Source organism: Psittacula echo (genome assembly GCF_963264785.1).
Source record: "Psittacula echo genome assembly, chromosome: 6".
NCBI lineage: Eukaryota > Metazoa > Chordata > Aves > Psittaciformes > Psittacidae > Psittacula > Psittacula echo.
In genome coordinates this window covers 66,951,135-66,971,202 of record NC_137743.1, presented here as the reverse complement: position 1 = coordinate 66,971,202, position 20,068 = coordinate 66,951,135, and the positions used below count along the sequence as shown (strand labels likewise).

Below are 20,068 nucleotides of genomic sequence, written 5' to 3'. Positions count from 1 at the left end.
TTCTACATATCTGCTTAGGAAGCAAAGCCCAAAGGGCAGCTCAGCTGAAGAGGTATCAGTGATGTAACCTACCCAACTAAGGGCAAAGCAGCAAGCCTTTAAGAAGAGACCCCTTTAAAGTTTTCTTTTGGGGTACAGTGATCTCCAAAAGTACCGAACAGCCAACTAACACATTCCAGTAATACATTCTGGAAATCAGACGACATCAGTAACTTTGATTTGAACTCTCAAGCAGAAATGTGGCCACTTACTCTATTTACTAACAAAAGAAACATTATCTTCAAAACCAGTGAACTCACTTCCAAAGTTTTTAAACCAAAAGACACTTCCAACACACTATTAATAAAGTAATCTGCTGAAAAGCAGAGTGTGAACTTTCAAGGTAGCTTCCTCTTTTATGTAGCTTATGTCCATTTGTCGTTGTTATCAGCAAAAGCTCCCCTGATGGTGCATTTGATCTTCTTTCAAAAGCTCCCTTGCTGACCAAATGCATAAAATATTTACAGAAATGAAATACTGAGCTTTACCTGAAAATATTCCTGGAATGTAAGGTCTAAAATACAACTTAACCAGGGACCATATATGTCTCTAGCTATTTTTATAGAATTCTGAACAAGAAAACGTTAAATAACACAGACAATGCTGGTGTAAAGAGTTGCAAGGAAGGTAGTGTTTGAAATAAGCTTAAATGCAACTTTCATTTTTGAAAGCATGAAAAATATATCAGACCCAAGAAAATGGATTTAAATCTATGACCATGTTGCTGTGCATTCCAGCTGCTAGTGCAAATCCACTGGCTGCAGTCCATTTAGACTGTCTGAAGTAGACAAAGAAGAATGTGCCGTAAAAGTACACATTTTACTGGTAGCACAGTTCATTCTTCTAATAGATCAAGTGGAAGATGAAATGGAAGTTTCTGAAATACATGAAATGCGTATATAAAATACAAGGAATGGTTTATTCAACCCTTCACAAACCTTCACAAATCTTTTTACTCACTGATGCAGATAAAATAGGTATATGAAATCCCAGATCAGGCAAAAACTGTACCCAAAATATCTCACTGTAAATTAGCTCTTTCCTTGAGAAAAAGTAAGGTCCAAGGTAAAGAATTCAAAACTTTTTGGTGCTTATTTTGTTGGAGTTGTTTTAGCATTTTAGAAGAAAATTGTTCATCCATTTGCAAATACGACATTTACAAACCTTTAGGGGTTTTACCAACATTTGGAATGATAACAGCCTCACTCTACTCTTATCACAGTAGTATCCAAACAGAATTGTACTTTTTCCCTTTCAGTAAGAAAGTAAAGAAAATGTAATGAATATTGTTACTACAGTTCAAACCTATTCTGTAAGACAAGTTGTGTGACTTTGATTGTATGAGATCTTTTTTGTATATAAATTGTACCCAGCAAACTCTTACTGGAATCCAGAGTCAAAATCCAAAATGAAAATCTCTGTTCTTAACAATAAAACAGTGTATTTTCCTTGTGTCCTTTACACAGTAGCTCAGCTTAATAGGGTTTCAGCATTCTCCATGTGCAGTCTATTTAGAAGCTATTACATGAGATAAGTATTTACAGTGAGATCTTTAGGGAATTATTGTGTAAAGACATAGAACTGGTGTGCTGCTGGAAATGGATATATTATCCAGTATGGGGCATGTGATCAGCTGATGATTAGAAAGAACTAAAATTCACATGCACTGTATTCTTCAATAGAAAGGGGGAATATGCTATTGTTTGGATAATAATACCATATGAAAAGGTTAATCATTCTCTGACATTTGCACTATTGAATGAAAACATACTTGTGCTGCGGCTGTGAATTTCCTTGATTAGAAACTCTGTTTCCTGCTGGGATCTTCTCCAACACCAAGACATCTTGGTCGTGTTCTTTGAGTCTTACTGTATTTGCTTCCACATCCTGCAATACAAATTACTTTTAACAAAGTAATTACACCTAAGTTGGCTGATTAGTTACTCTGAAAAAGTGCATGTCTTTCAAATACAGAAGACTCTGGGGTTGGTTCTTTTCCCCCGTGTTTATCTATTCTGATTTCTCATGGGCAGAATCAAGAGCGAAGCACCGGCACTGGGGGAAGAGGCAGACAACTGTGGCAGCAAGAACCACGTGAAAAATCTCTGGCTATGGCAAAGGAAAAAAAGGTTTCCCAAAAAACCAGAGTGCCCATCCCCAAATTTCCATATGTAATGTAATCTCTGCTCCTACTTATAGGTAAACATTGTGATCTATAATCTGACTTCTCTTTTTTTAAATAAAAGGAAATGTCCCTTATAAATGGTAAGCCTTAGCTCAGTTTAAACTGTCAGTGAACTTCATTTTCTACTACCAGATCACAGAAGAAAAAAAAGAATTAAATATAATGTCCATTCAAATAACACACATGAAAATAAGTACAACCATGGACTTCGATCTTCTTTCATTTATCAACCAAAGCTAAATCAGCTAAATCAGGAGTCTCCATGGCCAACCCAACCTTACTGCCAGTGGGATACTTGTTCCCTTTTGTACAGTAAATACGATCTTATGTCATCTAGCACAGTACTCTGTCTGGACTGGTTCTACTGCTGCAATACTGGGCATGTATGCATACAAATACAGGATGATACTGTTCCTGACTTCCTATACCATGAATAACCAATCACAAACCAGCCTGTATTTACAGACTTTGGAACATATTTGCCCTAATATGGACAACTGTAAAATTAGAGCTCTCTGATAAAGACAGTTGTGTATTTACCTGTAGCTTATTTAATTTGCCACTTGATTCTGCCTTGAGTCTACTAAGGTACCAGACACTGATTTATCTGGCAGAACAGGGGATCCTGTTTAACCCAGTATCAGAAGATTGCCCAGAAGTCCTGGACAGAATAAGGAAAAACTGAGCACTTGGCAAATTCTATACCACAGAAACGTGAGAGACAAAATAGACTATTTTGTCCCATTTTCACACCTAAGCTAGGAACAGAAAAAGAGGAAAGATGATTTACATATTCTTTACTTGATCTTCTAAACTGTTGCATCTCTGTTCTGTAATTAGGGACAGTTGAAACATGGTTATCAGTATCAATATATCCATAGAAATATGTCAGACTCTAGAAAAGCCTGCAACTTCTGATACCACACTGTTGGAGTGGCCCTTCCCGCTCTTACCCTAAGGATCCTGTTGAAGTCCTCCTTGTCTACTCTCAAGAAGTGGCAGTTGTCTTCACGAAGAACAATGGATGCTGCTCTGGGCGCATCATTCACAAGTGCTAACTTGCCAAAATCATCTCCTTCGTGTAGAGTACATACCACACCCTGCACAGAGCAAAACATTTATATGCAGAAACCCATCATTACTCTGGATTCTATTGAAAGTCCTTGTACAAACACTGGACTTCACAATCAAATACCAAAACAAATCTATTTGGCAGGAAATCAACAGCCAAAATAATGACTAGGAAACAATACTTGATAGCTGGTTATTACTATTACTAAAGAAACGCAAGAATAGAAAAGAATTGGCTTGTTCTCTGAAATTACATTCAGCTTGAAGGACTCTTCCAGCTCTGCTGAAGACAGAAAGTTGTTTGTTTTTTATTTATAGAGGCCCTAAAAAATAAGATCAAGTTTGCAGAAATAACATATAACAACTCATCCTCAGCTGGTGTAAATCAGCAATGCTTTATTTACTACAGTTTATAGTAATAGAGGATCTGGCTCACCCAGTGATGCAAAACCACTATCTAAATATGGGTTACTTAGGAATAGACTTGGCACCAGGGCCTCTATGCTAGATTTTGGTGAAATGCTTGGTATTCAGAATGGAGGATTCCCAGTCACTGAATGAAATATCAATAGAGAAGTAGGGATTTTTAAAGACACGAGGGATTCCTGTGCACCAAATTCCTACTTTTTACCTGGGAAAATCTCTCATAAATGGGAAATATAACAGAGATGCTTTTCAGTCTACAACTTGATTAAAATGAAGAGCTGGCATAAATTTGGGAGGGGTTCATGCAACCTGAGAACCACTAGTCACAAAGCAGTACTTTTGTCAGACATCTCTGATGTGTGAGAGAAGTTATTCATACACATGCAGGAATATGGTGGTACAGGGACAGGGCAAAAACCCCCATGAGAAGGAAGTCTAGGAATTCACCAAATTCCAGCCAATTACTTTGTCCTAAAGATACTGATGTAGCTCTCCTGAACTATATTCAGAAAGCATGTAATATATCCTGACATTATACAGCAATCAACTGGAAGTTTAATCAGTGAAATCACTGGATCATTTCTTAATAAAATTACATCCAATTTGTTTCCTCAGACAAAGCAATTTTGCTCTAAATTAAACTGTATTCCTTCAAAGTTTACTCTTACAATTTCAATACTAAGAATCATATAAAAAGGCTTCTGAAAAAAATACCTTTCCATAAATGACTACATTTACTGATCCCTTTAGGATAATGTACCAAGAAGTACCTTCTTCTCCCTGATTAAATACTATAAGAGAAAGAAAAGATTTTATGGTGAGAATATAGTTACTCAAAATATAAATGGATCAGATTCTGTACTCAATAAAATTCAAGGTAACTCTACTGCAGCCATATTAATGTCTACCTTGACAAAGGACATACTATGATTCTAAAAGCAATTGCCTTCTGATTTTAGAAAAAAACCCCACACTCATATAGTAGTTCTTTTATTACATTGATGTGAAAATTGCATTTACAAGACAATTGCAACGTCTATTTTATCAATACATGCCAGGTCATCAATTACTAACCAGATCTGGATCCCACCAGTAGCACAAAATTCTAACCCAGTTCTCTAATGGCTGTGAATTTGACATTCATTTGCTAAAATTTCTCAGTATAAACAGGTCTGAGTAATCGAACATTTTAAATCATTTATTTTGTGCAGCAAATCTTTTCTTTAATAAAAAGATAATACTAAAATACATTTTCAGTAGAGATTGGTACAACCCAAAATTGTAGATAAGAACACACCCAAATTGTGGGTGACACATACATCCAACCAAGGATATAGAATTAATTTTGGTACTGTCCCTGCAACTGATTAACAGACTAAACCAACACCTATCACCCAGGTTTTAAAAAGAGTACCTGTCAGGTTTGAAGAGAGCATCCAAGTTTTGCTCTTGTCATTTAAACATTAAGAATTTAAATGTTCATGCCCCAGATAAGAAAGAAGATCTGACAAGATTACATGTACTTACAGACCGTTCCTGCTTTGGGATGTGACTCAAAAATGAGGACACCCGCTAATTCTCGCTTTACCTTAAAATAAGGAGAGAAAAAAGAATAGGTTTTATATGTATCTTATTCCTCCTGGTGAGAGAAAGTCAGATCATACACCCCAGTTGCTATTTTTCTTCCCTCTGCATCATTCAGCACTCACTCAGATTCACACAGCCAGACAGTGGTCTGCTTCACTTGATGTTCTATTTCCTACTGATTTACTTCACAGACCACGAGCATCTACATTTCCTGGCTCAGACAAGGGCTTCAAGATACAGGTCTCCACATCTTTCTTTATACACACATGTGAAACCACCATTAACAATTAACATTAACATGATGGAACATTTCAAACGGTAATAGCTAATCTATTACAGAAGATGGGGCTCTGTGGTACTTCTTCCCTGAGAAATCAGCACCCTTCCCCTTAATGATTTAAAGTCTGGTCACTTCCACTGTGTTGAGCTGTGAGGCACTGCCATTTGGACCTGCCAAGACCCCTCTCCACCTAACAGCTTCCCAGGCAAAATGTTCACCTCACTACCTCTTCCAAGACTGTAGAATGTGACATCCTTGGTGTCCACCTGCTCCTCAGTGTGTTTGTATTGTTCCACTGTGGTTAGCTCTTACTCTTACTTACCTCTAGTGAGACACTGTTTACCACCAATTTTTCTCACTGTAAACACTATTAGTGTTACTTTCACAAAATAACAGCCACGCTGGGAACCTCATATTATCCTGAGTTTTCCGGTGTGCTGTATGTCTCCCTTCATACAACCACAAATCTCCATGGACTTGAAGGCCAATTTCCAAGCAGTGAGATTCTTGTTTTCAGAAAATGTCAGCTGGTGACAATCCATGTTTCAGAGGTAGTACCATGTAACTTAACTGTGCCAAATACAGGTTGAAAGCTGGCTCCAACATATATTTAGTAGTAGTATTTTCATGCCATTTCCCCAACTGTTTAAATTGGAAAAATTTTTAGGCTATACAGAAAAACTTGGGGAGGAACTCTCAAATCCCAGAAACAATCCAGATGAGAGTCTGATGGCTGCATTTCCTAAGACAGGTGGACAAATTTAGCCTGTGCTGTCCTGAAGGCATCCACCAAACCTTTGCACAGGCACCAACTATATACATAACACACCAGCCACCTCTCTCAGAACTCTTTCCTGACAGCCAGTGCAAAGCATTCCCTGTCTGCAGTCCAGAGAAGAAGAGGGGTAGGTAGAGGTGTTTGTAGTACACTCACCAGTGAACACACCCACAAGCCTGTGATTTCTGTAATAATTAGCTCACCAAACTCATTTATAACCTCTGCCTGAAAGGAATGATGCTTTGATAAGGACAGGAAATGGAACCCCATCAGCACTGTTCTGCGTATCGTAGTGTTCCTATCCATGTACATCCTCAAATATCTTCTCGCTTGTTTCAGTCATTTGCCTCTGCAGTGAGTGAATCCTCTTGAAGAAGCAAGAATTTGATCTGGTTTTAACACTGCATTATGTAACCATTTTGCATTCATACATTAACTTCACAGGCTTCTCTAGCAGGGATTAGTTCACCGCCATGAGCCTTGAGTTTTATCCATTTTACTTCCTGCTCGTGATGTATCTGGAAAACTTATTACATTAGGAATTATTCCTTGCTTAAAACTGATAAACATTTCATTTGCTTTCAAGTCAATTGACCATTAATATACTGGTTCATAGGAGCGATGCTTCCTGTTGCTCCTCTGAAGTTTTCCTCTAAACTAGTCATGGTTTCTGTCCTCTGCTTTAGTTCATGCTGCACTGTAATAGGCTGGCATTTTGAAACTCTTAACTAAAAACATGGAATCAACTGCACTTCTCCAAAATGCCAAGTATTTCTCGCAGTTTGTATCATTTACCATACTTGTTCTGTATGCTACTTGCTGTGGATTCAGACCTTGAGTCTGAATTTCTTCTGAGCTGGAAATATTTTGTGGTTTGGGTTCTGTTTGTAGTGTCAAGAATGTTCTCCACTCCCTCTCACTATCTGTCTAACTTGAGTAGTTTCTTTTGTTTGCTTTGGAAAAGGTAATTTCTGGATCTTACAGGAGTCTTTCTTTAAACGCTTTTTTCCTACATCCCAGAGATGCTTAAGGAGTTTGGTTGGCTGCTCCCTCTTAGTTCAGGTACCAACTCTGGATGAATATTCTTGTTATAAAGATTTGCTCAGGTGTTACATGTTTGCATGGGGTGCTATCTTTCTGAAATGCAGCTTCATAATTAGCTGCATCTGTCCAAGTTAGCTGAGAATTACTGAAAATATCAAGAGCTTCCAAAGAAGCTGTTGTCAAACAGAAATTTACTTTCTGACTGGCTTCCTCCTGAAAGCATCCATACCTTGCTGCTACCAAGTAAAGTCCTATTTAGCTTGCTTCTTTTGCCCGCACAGTGTGTCAATGATGTTGAGACTTTATGAACAATTGCGTTCTCTCCCCCAGATATTTTTTCCATTTCATTTATTCTTGGTTCTCTGCACTGTTCTTGCCTACTCAGAGAGAAGGTGTCTGATGAAGCTTCTTTCACGCAATGACCAAACTCCAACCAGCCAGCACTGCACAGTGCACCTTTCTGTATCCTATAATTCCTCCCATCTAAGTTGTTCTTACAGTTCAGAAATCAGACGTCTTTCTGCAAAATTCAGTAGTGCTACAGTCCCAAGTGTTGGGTCAGCTTAAATGAATCTCAATTTAAACTCATATATGGATCCAGATGGAGGCACCTGTGCCAAGTGAGTGCCAAGTTTCTACTGTGCCTGAGTAGAAACACATAAAGAGGATTATATCTGATATCCAAAAGACAACCTATATCTGCATAGCCCTTGGATAGTCCTCACAGGTGGGAATAACTACTTTGTGTGGAAAGTATAAACTGAAAGGGTTACAGGTACGACAATTCTAACAAAGAACCAGAAATCAAAATTCAATCTTCCTGTTGGTGAGAAGGTACATTTTTAAAAATGCTTACTGTGGTAGAAAGATGAGATAAGGCCTTAATGTGAAGAAGTTCTTCATATATAAATTCTAAGTCATCTACAGTTCTCTGGCCAGGCCTACAGACAGAAAACAAAAAGAACAGCAAAATGAAATAAACTCCTAAAATAAATGCTTGAGAGGGGTACAAACAACACAAAATGCTGTCAAACTGTCTATTGAAGGGTACCTCCTTACTAAACAGGGACTGAAGGACGGTCCTACCTGGAGGACTGAAACACACAAAGGATGGGAAGTGCTATGAAACCACCTGAATGACACTGAGCAGCAGCCATGGCAACCACCTTAGAGAGATCCTGATTAGGCAGCTTTCCTGATGAAATCAAGTGTTCTATATGTTAAATGATCAGATAAATCAGAAACAGTACATAAAACTCTGTTGCTTTCAATAGGGCTCCTGAGTTTTTGTCACATTGGTACTAATGAGTTGTAGCAGTCAGTCAGTAGTAGTGGTTTGTAAGGGAGCATGTGAATGTTTGCTGATGTCCTGGGTTCAGCAGTAGCAGTCATTTTTCTCCTTCTTAGTAGCTGTTGCAGCACTGTGTTTTTGACTTTTGGCCTGGGAAGAGCTGATAACAACTGATGTTTAGACTGACCAAGGACTTTGTGAGTCTCATGCTCTGCCAGGGAGGAGGAGGGGCCGGGAGGAAGCAGGGACAGGACGCCTGACCCAAACTAGCCAAAGAGGAATTCCATACCACAGCACGTCATGCCCGGAGATGTAACTGGGAGCTACCCGGAAGGGCACGTCCTCTTTTCGGTCGGGCTCTTTTCCGGCGAGCGGTATCGTATTTTCTTCCCTTGTTATTTCTCTTATCATTATTATTATTGGTGGCAGCAGCAGTGATTTGTGTTATACCTGAGTTACTGGACTGTTTTTATCTCAACCCGTGGGAGTTACATTCTTTCGATTCTCCTCCCCATCCCTCTGGGGAGTGGGGGGGGGGAAGTAGACTGCGTGGTTCTAATTTACAGCCGGGGCTTAAACCACGACAGCTGAACAAATTGGAAATGGCAGCAGTGCATCTTGGAGGACAGTAAACGACTGCTATAGAGTTAATGCTGAGTGCTGTTGTTTAGCCACAAAGGTGAGAACCACTCAGTAGTTTCAATCTCTCTCACTGAAATATACAAGAAGCTGCCATTAATAAAAAAGCATTCATTGATGAAGGAATAATCATCCTGTAGCACCACATAGAAAGAGGCTGCCACCATGACTGAAATAACTGCATTTCTGTAGTCTACACACTGGAAAATTTTCTGATTGCTAAAAAAGGACACAAGTACTCTGAGGACTCCAGGGTATCAGAGATGCTTTTAGGATCTAATAAACAGTACCCATGAGAAGGAATTGTAGGAGCTTGTAACTCCTAATCTTTTTCCCATGCACAAGATTCACTTCAGTACAATTTTATTTTCTAAAAGGATGAATTCTCCTATGGTATAATTTCAGACATTGCATTGAAGTCACATACACACAGAGAAAAAAATCCTTTAAAGAATTACCTCAAGTTACTTTTATAGGGCTAAATCCTTACAAACAATGTCTTCATAAAGTCATAGAATAGTTTGGGTTGGAACACACCTCAAAGATCGTCTGGTTCAAACTCCCCTGCCATGGGCAGGGACAACTTCCATTATGCCAGATTGCTTAAAGCCCCATCCAACCTGGCCTTGAACACTGACAGTGATGGAGCAGTCACAGCTTCCCTGGGCAACCTGTGCCAGCTCCTCACCACCCTCACAGGGTAGAATTTCTTCCTTAGATCTAATCTAAATCTACGCTCTTCCAGTTTTGCACAAGTCCAGGTAGATGACATGAATTGCTCTTCCCTTATCCATCAAGGCAGTGGCCCCATCATAGAAGGCCCCCATGTTAGTCAGGCATAATTCTCCCTTAGTGAAGCCATGTTGTCACCCATTATTTTCCATGTGCCTTAGCACAGTTTCCACAATGATCTTCCCCATGATACTGCCAGGCACAGAGGTAAGACTGACTGGCCTGTAGTTTCCTGGGTTTTCCTTTTTTCCCTTTTTAAAAATGAGGATTACGTTTCCCTTTTACCAGCCAGTGGGATTTTAGGTTTGTGAAAAGCAGAATGTAAGTAAGTAATTCAAGTCTAAGAACAGACGAAAAGCGCAAACTAGTCACAAGAAGGGAGAGAGGTTAAATTTAAGATGTGAGGAAACGACGTAAAGGAAGTCAGTCCAGGGGCAGGAGTTTCAAAGGAGAAAGTTTACATGCTCACATTACGAACAGGATAGTGTGCATTTCCAAAACCTGCTATTTGCAGTGTGTAGAGTCAAAAGAGTTGAGTCTTTGGAAAGCCCTAAAAGAAACATCGCAATGAACCTTTCTGACAGAAGTGTTCCTCCTAAAATGTCAATATTACAGGAGAGTCTAACATCTAGAGGATCAGGAAAGTAATATAAAGAAATACAGAGCTCTTATAGGCTTTCTGCCTAATCACGTCTAGATTCAAGAGTCTGTCTAAATCATGTGAGAGGTAGAAAGAGTACCCAGGAATCATTTGACTTCAGAGTTATACTGAAGCTTTTTACAAAAGAAGTTCGATGGAGACTTCTTTTGGATGAAAAAAGTACTGAAGAAGTCATAGAAAACATTAAGGATAACTGACATTTTCTTTGCTAAGCAAGCTATGTTCTTCATCTGTTCTTCACTTACCAGTCACGTGCAGTTGTTATTACCCAGTTTAAAGACCAATTTAGGCATTGGATTATTCTTTTCTCATACAGAATGAAATAAACCGCTAAAGGAGAAACAGAAACTGGTTTGGTACTGCTATGCCCTCTAGTGACTCAAGATAATCCTTACTATTTCTAAATCTGGCTTGAAATGATAAGGCTGCCACTCCTGGTGATTTATGTGGGGCAGTAGCAGCTTAATTACATACAGAAAAAAAGCTAAGCCAGTACTAGCTACCTTTCACTGAAGATTAAAGAAACACAAGGTAAGGATTTATAAAAATACTCCCCATAGGAAATAACAACTTTAATTTTATTACATGCTTGCAAACACAGTATGTCTTAGAAATGTAAAACATAGCGTAACAAATTAACAATTTTCTATATTAAATTAAAATATAAAAGGGTGACGTCTTACTACATCAGATCTCTATCATGACAAAAGCGTACACTCTTCTTTCAATATGTCCATTTGCCTCCTGTGTTTGCACATTGGGAGAACCGACAATCTATAGTGGCTGTACCCAGTCTTTACTTTTGCTCCTGCAGATGTCACGTGGAGAGATATTAGGCATCACTGCTTCTGTAAAACCTGTGTGGTGCCCCACTGATGTTGATTTGTAGGATCCTGCTGTGTAAAGACCTAGTTTCTGCAGGGGACACATTCTAATAGCAAAAGCCAGTTACAGACAGGATAATAAATGGAATAGGTAGAGAACAAGGCTACACATTAATGGACAGGAGAACTCAGGTGATATTAAGTGATCAATAAAAACTGTTCAGTGTTTGGAGAATTTATCAAGGTCAGAGACACTGAGCTTCTCTGTGACTAGGATGTCGACAATAACATAGTATTTTGCCATTGATAAACCATGTATGTACAAGCAATATCATTGATTAATTTTATTACACAGCTAACCAGAAAATTCCTGGATAGTAAGAACAAGGGAAAAGATCAGAGACCCCATAACACCATGATTATGCATCAAATAAGCATGCATATCCAGAGTGCAAAGTTTGTTTTCAAACACCGTAAAGAATATATAATAGACATTAATAATTTTACCCACTACCTGTGTCTGAGTGTGAATGTACACTTACGCTAGCATGGAAACTAGTTATGTAATCTTTGTACTTGCATCAGTGCTCCTTGATTAACTCCAGAAATACCATTCACCACATATAATACCCATAAATGTTAGTGAACTCATATATGGAAAGATATCTATGTTTCCTGTCCTACGAGTAATACTTGGTTTATTAAATTCCATTGGCAGGAAACTCCACCAAGGACTATGGAACTTAGTACAGTCTTTATGAATAAATCCAATGTGGTTCTTACTACTTACAGCTGCATGGAACATCTAAATAAAAAATTTTAAAAACAAGAGAATAAATATATGTTGCTTAATTTTTACAAGACCTTCAAGAAGTGATAGATTCTTAGCAATAATTAAATTGCTATTTTATTACATACATATTTTGAGCTGTTTACCATTTTCAGATATGTTTTCACTTCCTCTCCCTAGCATCCTGTCAAGCTTATTTCTGCAAGCGACACTAAAATCTGACTACTGATCACATGTCAAATCATTTTTTCTACTGAGAAAAAAAATCTGCTGAGTGAAGTTACCAAGAATATATAACACAGATTTATTATTTCAGTCATACTACTAACTTACTGTAACCTAGACTATAGAAAAAGAATATAATCCATAACATCATCTGAGTTAAATACTGTTGTCTGAGGAATATCATTCTCCCTTTAATCACTCCTGTTATTATTGAGTTTAGCTTTGTATTATAGCATCCTATTTAATTAGGGTTTACCATCAAGTTAGCTGTATCTGAACACCATTAAAATAAAATAAAAATAACTAGAAAAAATGTGTTCAGGATGAATTTTCATACTGAAGGACTGCAAAACTTGTATGGAAGAGCTCTGTCAGTTCTACAATATTTTTTCCAGGGCCTTGCTCAAGGTCTGCACCTGTGCTCCAGCCATTATAAGGAGCAGAGAGCTGTGTTTGCTACTTCATAAAAAGCTATTTTCACATTCAGTGTATGTGTTTCCAAAGAAAAAAAAGACACCCAATAGTAACAAGAGCCTGCCAAAAATTTCCCTGAGCTCTATTCTGTTTTTTAAACTATAGAACATTCTTTCACAGTTTGACAGTTAAAATGCTGCAGTTAATGTAATAAACAGAGAATTTTTTAAGTCGGCTGTCAAAACAAGTGACACTTTTTGCTAAAGATTTTCAGATTTTGAACAATAGAAAGTACCTTTCAAAGCAACAGCTTCATTATACAATCAAATTCACAAAGTAATCTTCTCATCAAAGAATATTGTCTTATTTCTTTCAGGGTAATTATCTGAGTTCTGCAACCTCTCTAGAAATCGCAACTATTATAAAATGCAGCTGTGTTGGGTTGAAAATTGTGGGTCCTGCTCAGGTCAGGTGAAGCCCTGACAATTCCATGAACTTTTGGCAGCTTTAACAGTGTCTAGTCAAAACTAGCAGGACTGAGGATTCATGGAGATTTTAACAGTTTTGATACAGCTTAGCCCAGGGTGGATTTTCAACTAACAAAATTCATAACAAAATGCGTAACTTTGGACAGTGGGATTGAGTGCACTCTCAGCAAGTTTGCCAATGACACCAAGCTGTGTGGTTCGGTTGATATGCCGGAGGGAAGGGATGCCATCCAGAGGGACCTCGACATGCTTGTGAGGTGGGCTGATGCCAACCTTATGAAGTTTAACCATGCCAAGTGCAAGGTCCTACACCTGGGTCGGAGCAATCCCAGGCACAGCTACAGGTTGGGCAGAGAAGAGATTCAGAGCAGCCCTGCAGAGAAGGACTTGGGGGTGTTGGTCGATGAGAAAATGAACATGAGCCGGCTTCAGTGTGCGCTCGCAGCCCAGAAAGCAACCGTATCCTGGGCTGCATCAAGAGGAGCGTGACCAGCAGGTCAAAGGAGGTGATCCTGCCCCTCTACTCTGCTCTCGTGAGACCTCACTTGGAGTATTGTGTGCAGTTCTGGTGTCCTCAACATAAAAAGGACATGGAACTGTTGGAACAAGTCCAGAGGAGGGCCACGAGGATGATCAGGGGACTGGAGCACCTCCCGTATGGAGACAGGCTGAGAAAGTTGGTGCTGTTCAGCCTGGAGAAGAGAAGGCTGCGTGGAGACCTCATAGCAGCCTTCCAGTACCAGAAGGGGGCCTACAAGGATGCTGGGGAGGGACTATTCATTACGGACTGTAGTGACAGGACAAGGGGTAAAGGGTTCAAACTTAAACAGGGGAAGTTTAGATTAGACATAAGGAAGAAATTCTTTACTGTAAGTGTGGCGAGGCACTGGAATGGGTTGCCCAGGGAGGTTGTGAATGCTCCATCCTTGGCGGTGTTCAAGGCCAGGTTGGATGAGGCCTTGGGTGACATGGTTTAGTGTGAGGTGCCCCTGCCCATGGCAGGGGGGTTGGAACTAGATGATCTTAAGGTCCTTTCCAACCCTAACTATTGTATGATTCTATGATTCTATAACACATAAACTGAATACTAGAACAGTAGTTAATACAGTGCCTGGAAGTACAAGCTTGCTTCCATGAGCAAAGGGCAGCAAAAATAAGCACTTTCAGGGAGAGGGATAGGGAAAGATGTCAGATGGCTGTCATTCTTGAGAAAACCTCCTTCCCTTCACTATATTGCATGAAAAATCTCCTATGAATATTCTTTCAGATGATGCTGTGCAAGTGACAAGAGGGTACAGCAATACTTTCCACAGCACCATTCCAGCCTTTCAGCTCTCTGCAAGCAGTGTGGCTGATAATCAACATTGATCCTACCAGGGTAAATTTAACAGAAGCTGCTCTGAAAGTCGCGATGGAAAGCAAGTGTAGAAGGCAGCCAAACCCCACGATATCCTAAGGAGGCAATTCTCCAAGAGGCAACCTGCTCAGTCAGGCTGAAACAAAGGAGGTAGTGCAGAGGTAAAGGGTCACAGCATACATAGCACTGCTCACAGTTTCCTAATGACCGATGTCTGCCTACTCAGACAGGCACTGGTCATTAGGGTCCAAGTGCCCTCACTCCTCAGTGGAGAACGCACAAGATATCTCCATGAAGAGAAAATACCACACTTCCTTGACACTGTAAGTGTTTATGGAAGCACCATGATCCCAGTCTGGTTTGTCTATGTATTTTGTGCGACACAGAGTGAGTGCTCCTTTGGTTGTACTTGACTAGACCTCTAATAAACAGAGGAAACAGGATTTATACTTTTAAAACTATTGTTGCATAGCAATGTAACTTATTTTTTATAAGCACAAGTATCTGATGGCAATTTTTGAAATTCAAAGCTTTTAGCATTGTCACTGTATAGTGAGTTTTTGGAAAAGTGCCATCTAAATGAGCTTATGATCTAAACAGACAACACAGGGACAAGAATGGAACATGGAAAGGATAAAAAGTGGAAACAGAAAAGGGTAAGAAATTGTGTTAAGTGGATTCAAAATATTTTTAGTATAAAAAATGTTCTCACACTTTAGACAGGGCTCAATCCTATCCCATGGCAAAGACTGGCCTCAAAGAAGCAGGATCCAGCTTTTTGTACTTATCTTTCTTGAACTGACCCTTAGAAGTAAGTCTTCGGTGAAGATGAGCTTAAGTAATTAATCATTCTTAGTGTGCTTAACCAGCAGTAAAGTATGTCCTCAGTGACCTCTAAATGCTAGCTGCATAATGAAGAGGTTGCCTTCAACAACCAAACCAAAGGGACAAACAGAGTTTATGCCGATTGCTTTGAAGTCACTATAAAGTTCCCTGTAAAAAAGGCCTTTAGCACAATTTTCAGTATGACCAGAATGTGCTGCGGAAAGAATGGCTAGCCAGCCTATGAGAGGACATGATCTGATAGCTATGAAAAGGTTAGGCTGGCATCCTGTGTGGCCTAGGCACAGAAAGCATTTTTTTTTTTTAATGTATTTATTTTATAACAGTAAGAATGGATAAATAAACCCACAAAGCCACACTGCACACCTTGCCAGCAAACTACAACAGGCCAAGTCCAGCCTATCTCAATTCAATAAAGTTCTACCAAGGATGAATCTAATTAATGGCTGCCACTGACATCTGTAATTGAAAGGTACTTGCTACGCTGCCATCCTACCACTCACAGTAACTGAAAGGAGCATAGTTAATTGAATGGCATGTCTACACAGGCAGTGCTAAAGGAGCAGGACTCTTCTATTACCTGCAACTTACTTTTGGGGAGACTGAGAAATAACATAAAGGCTCATAGTGCAGCATTTTCTTCAAGGTGAGTATAATGGCATTGATGGCCTTTCATGACTATTCTCAATACACAGTTCAACTTATAAGCATTAACAAGGACTGGAAATTACTTAATAGGGACTTTAAAACTTCAGAGGTGAACAAACTGCCACTGAAGTGAAATAACTGGCCAAATGACGCCTGTTAATAAATGTAGATTTCTCTTGTTTCACAAGGAAAGCCGATATATAATATTAATTCCTTAATCTCCTTACGGTTTTCTGAGAATCATCCTCATATGAGCATCTGGCCCAATCTGAGACAGAAGCAGCATAGTGTCCTGTAGCTCCTCATCACACTCCTTTTTCTCTTCCTCAGTTGGCAAAGGTGCATCTTCATGCTCATCATCCAAAAATCGGTAAAATAAATATTTGTCTTGGAAGTGGTGCTCCTGATCCACTGAAACAACATAATATATCAAACACTCAGCTCTCCTCATGAAAACCAACTTTGTAGAAATCTATGTAGCATCGTATATGTCACAGATCTTTGATTTAAGAAGGGAAAGAAAACTACAGAAAACCTGCAAGAGTATGAAACACCTTCTCTTCTCACATATGTCCAAATTATGTAGCTTGAAGGGTACACTTTTAAATTGTGTACTACAAATACTCTCCAAAAGTTTTCTATATATCTGTATCATGGGTGTGGATACATAACTCTGTGTGTGCATGTGTGTGGGTTTTTCCTTATCGGATCTGGTTTTGTGCTTATTGTTTCAAATCATTTCATCTAAGCAAACACTTTACATTGGGAGACAGTTACATTATGAATTTCTAAGAGATGTTCTAGAGCATGAACACCTCCCCCTGCATGTTTCAGACAGGGTTAAAAGGTAACAAAAGCATCTAAACTCCTGATGTACCAGAAATATATATCATCAAGATATCATCCCAGGGGCAAGTTCACTGACCTCTGTTTTGGTGGAAGAACTTGCTGGGAAGACTACCAAGAGAAGTATTCTAAAGAAAGGCTATGATATACTGATGGACAAACCCTTGGTCTTCCAAGCACATCAGAGTGATGTGTTGGATACTGTGATGCAGCTTGCAGCAGCTTGCCCCTGGATGTTCAAGGGAGTATTTGGCAGGAATTAAAGCTACAGCCCTTACGGTAAGGAAAGTGGGGAAACAGTCTGTCTTCTCAGTGTGGAAACTTCTCCCTGGGGTATGGGAAGCACAACAGAGGATAAATGGAAGTGTACTGTAACAGAGCTGCTTTTCTGAATTTAATAAAACTGTACATACAAAGCTTCAAGTATGAATATTACTTTAGAAAGCTATCCTTTTGAGGGCTATAATATCCTGTTACCAAATAAATCCTGCCAAATGGAAACTGAAAGTCAACGTAAAATACAGTTAGAAAACTACAAATCCCAGGTCTCTGCACTGGAGTATTTGAAGTGTTGAAATTGGGAACCATTCCAAAAACACTGAAAATCATTCCAAAATCATGGATCTGAGCAAGCTCACATTCACTTCCAAATGTTGCAAATCTTCAATGAAGATCAGTTTTGTGTGTGGTAATACATCTCTTGGGTTTGGCCTGAGTGATATCCAGCTCTTGCAATATAAGCACAAGCCAATATAATTAGAGTATAATTAGAATTATCATTATAAATTGTTCATTCACATTTCATTATTCTCATAAGTTAAAAAGGTGTATTGGTAGCAAGACTCATGTAATACTGTCTCTGCACTTGCACTTATGAATGAAAAGGCTGCTCTACATAATTTCTTTTGGGGTCATGATTCCTTTCTTTTTCATGAAAGAGATCTACAGAGGCACTGATGTCACACATTGCCCATGTTTTAGTGAAGATGCTGATTTTCTTACCATGGTTCAGAACACCTTCTTCCAGCAATACTTGCCACATGCCAACAGCCTGGGTTCGTAAATGGACACAAGGACTTTGCTGCATCATCCAGTCAACTAGTTCTGTCCCCACACAGCATTGCCTTAAGGACAAATAGAAATGAAAAGAGAGCTAGCCAAGAGAGATCACACACAGTGTCTGCCAAGAGCAGTTATACCTTAAACTCCGTACAACCTTAGTCAAATCTCCCTACAGAAAACACAATGTCACCATCTATGCATACATGCTTGAAATACCAGTGAAGGTGCACAGTCTTGAGAGGATCACCTCAGCAGGACATGTGTTTTGGGAAATGCAAAGTTCAGGGGATCACAGTGAGCCTGTGCCACCTGGTACAAAACCTGCTGCACCACTGCACCAACTTCCAACCCAGATTTCAAACAAAACCTGTGTACACCATGGGATAGCAAAAGCCTTACGCTTTTCAGAATTCTACATGAAAACGATAATCTAACACTGTAAAAGCTTTGTCAATGAGAACAGCCTCCAAAGGCAGACTGAGTGTTGTGAGGGTGTTTGTAACCAAACGCTAGCCACACTGTATCTGGGAGCACTGGTTTGCAGGTCTACAGTGTTTCTGAGGCTTTCTCAGGTGTTTGTCACCTCACAGCTCGACTGACCCAGAGGCAGACAACAGCAGGCCTTACGTTCTGGAGAATGCCCAAAGGGAAGTTAAAAACCAAGAAGCCACATGGTCACTAGGTAAAATTCTTTATCATAACACGCCCTAGCTCAGGAGAACAGAAGCAAATAAGCAATGTGATCAAAAACTTACAAATTTGTAACTGATCACATGCAGAACAGAGGGAAAGCTGGTTAGTCCTTATAGACAGGTTCTTGTGGCTCCACTCTTCATGCATCACTTCCAGAGACCAAGGAAATACACAATACTGAAATTACTGAAAATTAGCTCGAACAATGCTCTTTCAATTAAAATCCCCTTTTGGTAACAAAACTTCCCCTCACCTGGGTGCAATTGACATTTTATCATTCCACATTTAAAAACCTCAAGGACAGAACAATAAGAGTTTTTCCCAGTTATCTATAAGATAAAAACTGCAGGTGCAGTTGTCTGGACCAGCATTGGTCTTCATTTGTCATACATGCTCTTTTGTTCTTCTAGAACAATGAGCAATGTCATATTGTGATATGGTCTCAAATCAACTCATAAGATCCAAATACCTTGCATCATATTAAATATATTTCGGGCTGAAATATGGGAAATCAATGCACTTATCTCAAAAGTGGATCAGCAACATATTGATTTACTATTTAGGAAAAGACATAGCTGGAGATTTTAAGGCAATTTTTATTTAAATATATTCTGAATAATGCATTAGGTACTACATTTAAACATTAGACACTAAACCAAATTGATTGTTTCTTAAGCCAGCAGTAGATACAGCCTGACTCCTTGAAGATTCCTATTCTGCAAGAGCAATTGTTATCCCACTTCGGAAATACAGTGCTGCCACCAGCAGGAAGACAAGAAAGCCTGGCAATACACTGAAAAAAATCATTTTAAATAGAGCAGAAAATCTACACAAGGAATGTTGCTCACCAGGTGAATTTTCAGAACTCCACACTGAGCAACATCACTGCAGCAATCCGTACAATAACAGACTAACGAACTTTCCTATTATCTCTTATTGGTATAAGAAGAGAACAGAATCTACATTTTAACTTGATTTTGCACAGAATACTCCAGCTAACTATGCTATTAACTTTGGAAGAGTTTATGTATGTGAATGCTCTGTTCACAATCATGGACTCTATTTCCAGTCAAATTACTTCAGAAAAGATTTACTAGGCCTATTAAAGACTGCATAACATCCAGACTCAAATAAAATCACAGCAT

The 20,068-nt window shown here is 39.2% G+C and overlaps 1 protein-coding gene across 3 annotated transcripts in view; it reads right to left on the bottom strand.

Annotated features, from left to right (window-relative positions):
* The window catches only part of RAPGEF4 (Rap guanine nucleotide exchange factor 4), a gene marked incomplete at both ends in the record, with an annotated part of 155,476 nt that overhangs the window by 36,007 nt on the left and 99,401 nt on the right, over nucleotides 1–20,068 (bottom strand). For all 3 annotated transcript variants that reach the window (XM_080621515.1, XM_080621516.1, XM_080621517.1), the window contains 7 exons: nucleotides 1,811–1,926; nucleotides 3,178–3,324; nucleotides 4,436–4,512; nucleotides 5,249–5,309; nucleotides 8,267–8,351; nucleotides 16,550–16,733; nucleotides 18,171–18,292. In XM_080621515.1, coding sequence (XP_080477641.1) covers nucleotides 1,811–1,926; nucleotides 3,178–3,324; nucleotides 4,436–4,512; nucleotides 5,249–5,309; nucleotides 8,267–8,351; nucleotides 16,550–16,733; nucleotides 18,171–18,292 — 792 coding nt within the window. The remainder of the gene's footprint in view (nucleotides 1–1,810; nucleotides 1,927–3,177; nucleotides 3,325–4,435; nucleotides 4,513–5,248; nucleotides 5,310–8,266; nucleotides 8,352–16,549; nucleotides 16,734–18,170; nucleotides 18,293–20,068) is intronic.